Consider the following 7,778-nt stretch of genomic DNA (forward strand, 5'->3'; position numbering starts at 1 on the left):
GATCACCTTGACTTTGAGATTGGGGGGCAACTGTTGGAGCCAATCAACCGACCCCCGACTCTACATCGATCGAATGAACATATTACTCCGACTCATAATTGGTTGACCGATCGACAGTCGGCTATTATCGACCAACAACAAATGACTTGGTCAACCTCCAATCGAAGACCATCGGTATATCAGAGTTAGCAGCCGGTGCACATTCGGATCTTCTATCGACTTACCTCTACCAACGTATCAGTATTACCGATATATAATCGATCTATTTGCTCAACATACCCTAATCGTTATCAACAGTTATCAACTACGTGTTACGGTCATTAATGAGAATAAACAACCCACTAACTCTACGATTATAGCCCGATAATCTAGCGCCATAAAAAATGGGATCATGTGTTCGACGGTTACATTAGAATCATCTATAAAAAGAGAGGTGAACGAGCAGTACGGATAAGATAATTTTAGACCAAGACTCTGCCATTCTCAACATTCTTATTAGTCGTTCACTAACTTTCTCTCTGACTTAAGCATCGGAGGGTCCTCACTAGACACAACTTCGATCTGTGAGGACTTTTATCTTACAGATGCTCTTCACCGGTAACAAACGACAGAAAGTTGACTGCAATATGTACCTCAACCATTCATACCCCAAATGTAATTATTGAGTTTTATAAATAAAATAAGAGATAGAAAATGGAAGTTCCATATTAAGCTATGAAATGTTAATCACACCACTAACCATTTAATGCACTTAACAGCAAGTCGAATATAACTTTTTACTGAACTTCCAAGATATAAGATAAGTCCTATCCCTGTTGTCGTCATGCTTTGACAGCAACGTTCCACATTAAAATGGCAACTAACTAGCATCAAATCACATAGCAACAGTGAGGTAATTAAATATGCTAAGAAATTAGAATAAACCTGAGAAAGCTCCGCGGAAGCCATTCCGCAGTGGTCTCCAAGCTTCAGTTAATGTTCAGTACCATACCAAACACTTCCATATCAGATTCACAGTTACTTCATCGTCCAATTCAGCCATTTTGCAATCCTCATAATGTTCCTTATATTTAAGCCAAGGAAAGTCTTTGTGCCAATTTTACGGCAAGCACATTTACATCGGGATGGTATGCCATATACTCTATTTTTTGACACATATGGATGCAAAAAACATGGGTTAATTGATGGTCTGGCAGGAGCAATGCGCACAGCAGAACACGCACGTCCATTTGAACTCCAACGCTTGTCCACAGGAATGTAGAACGATGGCCTCAGCTGAAGGACCAAAAAAGAGCCTCCTCACCTATAGCACCTGTTTGTATTGCAACCTCTCCATTGAGGATATCAAGGTGCTAAACCGTGGCTCTCGTTTGACATTGTTTCAGGCTGGGTCGTCAAATCAGAGACAGACCTATCCAAAATTTTGCACCAGCTTCGCTCAGATTTTGCTCATCAACATCCCTACTTTCCATCCAAACATATTTGCAGCACCTAAAAAACTGTGAGGACATTGACTAGAATGTTTCAATGAAGGATAGACTCAACTTACTCCTTTCACATCGTTTCCCAAGAAAAAGACCATGAGAAAGTACGATGATATGAGAAGTTAGACTAGCTTCACTTCATTCACATTTGGAAAACAGTTATCAGACACGAATTCAGGTGCCTGCACCCAAAAGTTAAGAAAAAAAAAAAAATCTAATATTCTCGCTATCATGAGGATTCCTGTGAATTGATGAAGCGTGCCTATTAACTTGCAGCTGCTAGCATCAGCTCCAAAAGGCTTGAACTCTGAAAATATTACCACTGGAAGAAAAGAAATTTAATAATAACCCATACGGTAGATGACAATTCGGACAGGCGGAGCATCAGAACCATACTTAACCGGCAAAGATAAATAAGGACCATACTTCTGCAGCAAATGATATCCAAAAACAATCTCAGTGCATACCCAAGCTACTAAGAACCACAAACGAGTGGATGCATTAGCTAATAGAGTTCCCGTACACCCAAACCCATTAACATTTGTCTGCAAGTGGCATATCACTGCCACATTCGCACAAAGTGACGCAGGTAAACAGAAAGGGGTATGAAAAATGACTACATCCCAACATACTTGTACCCACCTTGAGACTGAACTGCTTTGCTATCACAGGAAACAGTATAATGAAAAGAGGAACCTTCGTTTTACTCCGAGAAGTGGCTTCACCTCATGAAACCAGAACACGTCCAATCATTCCCTGAGTCCAGGTTGCTGTCTGCTTCAGTTGGTCATCGTTAGATGCAAAGCACTCTCCTAAGAAATCATTATGGAAAGTACAGTCTCTAAAGAAGATCTTTGTGTTTGGACCAAGTGTGTCTGCGAGATCCCCCATGACAGCAACCGCAGCTTTAGTCACTCCCTCATCCCTGCAAACAAATTATAAAAAAAAAACTCAAAATTCATAACACTTGCAAAAACACAGACAGGCACAAATGCATGTAATATGATGCATGAGGAGCATATATACCTATCCTTGTCTTTAAAGATTGCCTCTGTAAATTGTAAAAGATGGCCTGCATAAGGAACCATCAGCTCCACCTTGGAGTTTTTAAATCCCTGAAGTATACCAGAGTAAGCATCAAATATGCCGCATCTAAGCTGGTTTCCATAATCAAGCAAATCCTCATCACCACCATCCATCCGGGAGCACAGTTCTGCAGCTCCTTGCAGCATCGGCATTGTATAGGGCAGATATTTCTCAAAATGCTCACGTATGGCAAGGGCAATGTCCCCCAAGCATGAGAACATGGGAGGCTTGACAGACCGATTGAGCATGGAATTTGAGAGGTTCCTAAGAAGATGAGTCATGATACTATCGCAATAGGGAAGGACCTTGTCATCCAAGGCACGGCAGATGTCCCCCACGACACCAACTGAGATAGAGCAGACCTGATACTCCTTAATATTTTGCAATCCCATCTCTAGATACTTGTATAACTCTGGCATGTATTTAGCAAATTCTGTACCCGTAGCATAAGCTAGTGCTCCAATTGCAAGCATTGCATCTTCATGCACAGTAGAACTGCGGCAAGCAAACACTTGGAGAAACAAGATCATCATCTGATCCGCAGCCTGTAGAATGATTGACTTGGTCTCATCAGAGGCACTAAGCTTCTGAATCAATACTTGGAGGACGCCACAAAGCAAAGCTTGAATATCAATTTGCTTCTCCCTATCATCTGAGGAAACAACTTGGAGCTCTAAAGTCTGGCCTAATCTGGTCATGATTGTGTAGAGTAAATGGGCAATCATATTAGAATTCTCAGGTATATTGCTGCACCTTATTATCTCATTCAAGGTTTCATATGCAGAAGCCCGAAGCCTGGAGCTGCTAGAGTCGGTGCGATCAGCAGAGAAAAGGAGAGCAGCAACGATGTCAGGAAGGTAAGGTGAAAGGACAGAGGAACTTGACCCTAATCCCTCCTCTTCATACCCCTGAGCAAGAAAGTAAATGGCACCACAAACCTTTTCAGCCACGATAGGGACATCTTTGATACTTTCCAACAATACGGACATGATATGAGGAAGATTTGCAGATGTTACAATTTGATCGGCAGTGCTTGGAGAATGCAAGAATTCGAAGATCCTAGCCAAAGCCCATGCAGTGGTGTCCCTCACATGGCTATTCTGGTCTTTCATTGAATTAAGAAAGAAGTTTAGACCAGCATGAACCAGTGGAGAAAGCTTTTCAATTGATGGACCTTCAAGAATGGAGCCAAAAGCATAGGTGGCTGCTTCTCGGCTTTGCCAATCAGGTTTTACTATGTTATCCTCCACGAAGGGCATAACAAGGGGCAGTATCACATCTCCAACAGTCCTTGCAACAAGTCCTAAGCAGGTCCCACCAGCCATGGACAAGTTCCAGATACCTTCATCTTGATCTTGATCCTCCTCTTGTTTCAATAGAGTTTCTAGCAACAATGGAACAAGAAACGGAAGTGTTTTTGTTATAAAATGAAAATGATGATGCTCTGAGCCTGCATCATCAGCTCCCCCATAGACATCTTGAATCTCAATCTCTTCATCACAAATAGAACTCCAGAACTCAATAGCTTGAAGGGCAACAGGTTCTTCATCTGTCTTCACAGCATTTGCTGTCAGATTGAATAATGTCTGCATATACTGTTCAAGCACCTCATAGTATGTAGAAGAGATCGAAACAAGGCACTCAAATGCTGCCTGCCTAATCTCCAACTCTTTTGATACAGCAGTCTCACATATAACCTTCAAAATGAAATTCCGCTCCATCTCATTTTCAAAGTTATGCTGAGCAAAATCAAGAGCATTATATAGTGCTCTGACAGCAGCAAGACGGACTTCAGGGCAGTGTTCAGTCTGAGACATACCCTGAACTACAGCAGTAAGAACTGCATTTACTTGGTCTTGCTCCAAATCCTGTGAAGATATCTCCTCACAGACATAACCAAGTGCCTGGAGGGTTGCTTGTTTCAATGAGGCTGGTGTCTCTAGCTGGGTCATGTTGGATAGCAAGTGGCCAATGAGCTCTGGCCATTGCTTTCGAGGGATCTCAATGGAAGCAATCTTTGCAATGACTTGTGATGAGGTGTGCCCCGCCTCAGATACAGATGTCCCAAGTGTTTGGAAAAGAGATTGCTTGATCTGGGTTTTTATTGTAGGATCAATATTGACCCAATGTTGTGTTAGCTCTCCTTTCCTAATTATGTCCTTCGCATCCAGAGAATTCTTAAGGACAATGCCAGCAAGTCTTCGGGATTCCAGAGGCTTTTGGTCACTTGATAGTTCAGCAGATAGGGAGAGGAGAAAAATGGGGAGATTCTGTTCCTGAAGCTGCTTAAGATTCTTCTCTGCAACAGTCCTGACATTAGCATCTGGAGATTGGGCCAATAACAGGATCTGGGTGATCTCCATAGCCATTGCTTTGGCACCAGATAAAACATGCAAATAACCCAATAACCAAAATGGAACAACTAATCAGTTGTGGAATTCCAGACAAATATTAATGAATATTGCTATAAAACTAAGGATGATATGCCCATTAAGGAGGATGAATTTGTTGTCAGCAAATGACAGTCTAACTGCTATATAGAATCATACAACCAACTTTGTACTTTCAGTCATGGTTGAAAGACAGAGAAATTTGGCATCAGTGTATAACAGCCACGCATCAACATTACTTAAATCCCAACAGAAGGAGAGAACCCTATCTTTCCCAAATACAGCAACATCAAATATCTAGAGACAGGAAGATGGAAATTAACAAGTATAAAAGTCAGCAGATCTAAAGTTTCACCTCTGCCACTGTTATTAAGGTCAGAAATACAACTTCATGACCACTCAGTCAAGATAGGGCAGTCAACTTCATGGTCAAATTGGTTGGTGGATAGCTAGCTTAAATGTTTACAATCCAACTCAGCAACTCAGAAATCTAACCCATGATCTTGGTAGAGTTTTTCAACATTTAAGAATCAAAGTCAGTTGAGTGCCAAAAACTACCTCGTAGAAAGTGATCCTTTTTTTATATCTTATACATTTACATTATTCAGTTGTTAGAAAATATGTTTCCAAATATTCCTTTTGAGATGTTCATGATGTCTTATCCACCACAATGTCTCATGTTCTTACATTTTCATCATTGTAATGATTTGGATTAATTCCTAAGCTAATGTATTAACACTTAATAGAAGGCATCTCCCTTTTCCTGAAAAAAGAAGGCAAGGATGAATGCATCAGTAGTTTTACCCATCAGTTCACATTGAAGTTAACATTTGAAATATCAAACCAAATTTTCAAACCAACTTTGGTACTTGAAATTCCAATTTCAGTGATCTGGACTGAAGTTGGCATTTTCAATGAAGCTTCACTATGCACTGTCCATTCTTTGTAGGACTGCTGCACGCAACTGGGTTCCCTTTCATTAAAGCAAAAGGAAATCCTTTATCTATAAAATTAACTCAAAAACATTTATTTTGGAAAAAATAATTGGGAAAATTTATATCTTAAATATCTTGGATGAATTCACAAGTTAACTCGTCCAAGTTCTGACCCATACAAAAACTATTAGGAACTATGGTGAGTTAATTTTTCCACATTTTGTTACTGAATTAATTCTAATATACCAAAATATGACAAAATTGTTAGTTTTACTATTAATTAGTTCCTACATTATGGGCTTGACCATACGAAAGCTCAAGGAAATGCAAACACATATCAAGCAGAACAAAGTTCAATATATAAATGAGACATGCAAGATAATATTTATTAAAAAATACATAATTCTTTTAAAAGAAACACAAATAAATAAATAAATAAAACTAAATCTCAGGAGAAAAATGATCGTCTGAGAGCCAGATCGAACATCATTAGGTTAATGCCATTCAACCCATAAATCGGAGCAAAATCAAGAAGGAAAAAAGAAATGACTACTAAAAAGGACTAAAAGCTCTAATTTAAACCAGCCGAATAAAAAGAATTCCAAAAAATAGACCAGATCTCTTTAAATGAGATCCAAGAAACCCTAACGTAATTCCTACTGGCTCATGGAGCTAGTGGCTACTAAAAATAAATCCAAGAAAAAAAAATCCAACCAAACAAGACTCGTCGGATCTAGATCGAACACCAACCCCAGAGATCGGAGAGGAATACCTAAGCTTCGGACCAGCGGAATGTCGCGATTCCTCCGAGTTCCTTTCAGCGAATGGAGGAATAGTAGAAGAGGCAAGGCGAGGCTCGGATCCGCTCGCTGTTTCTCTCAACGGATCGATCGGAAAGCGGAGGAATGATGATGGGTAGCGTTTCGTTTGGGAGGTTTTATAAGGGTTTTTTAAATGGGTCGGGAGAGCGGGACGGAATGCTTGCAAATTTAGGATCGGCATGAGGTTTTCATTGTTTTAATGGAGGCCCGCGTCTGGAGTACCTGAAAACAACGCTGGTGTTTTTTAAACCGCGGGGTCGCACGTGTGCGGATACTCGTGTGTTTGCCCGATTCGTGAAAGGGAGAGCTCTCGCTGGTGCCGATATGGTGTCGGGAAGTGGCTTATTCTGATAGAAATACTTATCCCAACGTCCCAAAATGACTAATTTGGACCTTAATTTCTTGGCCTAGGTTGTATTCCTCTCTATTACAAGCGGGAGAAAAGTATCCCAAATTTCCCCTCAGGTAATTTTTTTTAACTTTCCTTTCCTCCGTCTCAGATTTGTCAGGTCCTTAGACTTTTAATGATGATTTTGATCTTTTGATTTTTTTTTTTTTTTTCCGGCACTTGTCCTAGTAGCCATACGCTTCTTCTCAGCAACCAAAAATTCTATACCTGCACGGCAACTGATTACATACCGTATGAATATTTTTCATATTATTTTTTCTATGATACTGAACCAAGATGTTGGGCAGAACATTACCATTAACAAAGATCAACTGAGGCTTACAACATTTACTTGGAGGGAGATGCAGCTTCAGTAATCTCTTGGATTGCAGATACAAATAGTAGGGGGACTTTGGCACACCTTTTGCTGAAGGATATTCAGGTTTGGAAGAGCAGGTGCAATATATTCAAGTGTTCCTATATTCTCTGACTAGCTAACAGGGCTGCTGATTATATTGCAAAATAAGCCATGCAGAGAGAAGTATGTTGGCAATCCAATGATTCGATAGATGCTGCTTTGCTTACAATTTTGCAGGCTTAGCACCAAGGAAATGGGCAAGGTGGTGGACAACATAATGTTGCAACAGGCGATGGCTTCTGGACCATTAAATCTA

The 7,778-nt window shown here is 40.3% G+C and overlaps 1 protein-coding gene across 1 annotated transcript; it reads right to left on the reverse strand.

The window, feature by feature from the left end:
- Positions 1-1,927: 1,927 nt before the first annotated feature.
- Positions 1,928-6,926, reverse strand: LOC105045866 (importin subunit beta-1). Its single transcript, XM_010924293.4, has 3 exons — positions 6,668-6,926; positions 2,511-4,941; positions 1,928-2,409 (listed from the first exon to the last, which is right to left on the reverse strand). The coding sequence occupies exons 2-3, from the start codon at positions 4,937-4,939 to the stop codon at positions 2,211-2,213; spliced, it is 2,628 nt and encodes an 875-aa protein (XP_010922595.1). The 5' UTR covers positions 4,940-4,941; positions 6,668-6,926; the 3' UTR covers positions 1,928-2,210.
- Between the last annotated feature and the right edge of the window lie 852 nt (positions 6,927-7,778).

This window comes from Elaeis guineensis, chromosome 5 (genome assembly GCF_000442705.2).
Source record: "Elaeis guineensis isolate ETL-2024a chromosome 5, EG11, whole genome shotgun sequence".
Lineage (NCBI taxonomy): Eukaryota > Viridiplantae > Streptophyta > Magnoliopsida > Arecales > Arecaceae > Elaeis > Elaeis guineensis.

What these genes read in the sequence shown, in the direction of transcription:
- LOC105045866 (XM_010924293.4), bottom strand. Translation starts at nt 4,939, where the DNA reads ATGGCTATGGAGATCACCCAGATCCTGTTATTGGCCCAATCTCCAGAT. An exon ending in ATCTTTAAAGACAAGGATAG is followed by an intron (nt 2,410 to 2,510) that starts GTATATATGCTC and finishes ATTTGTTTGCAG; the next exon opens with GGATGAGGGAGTGACTAAAG.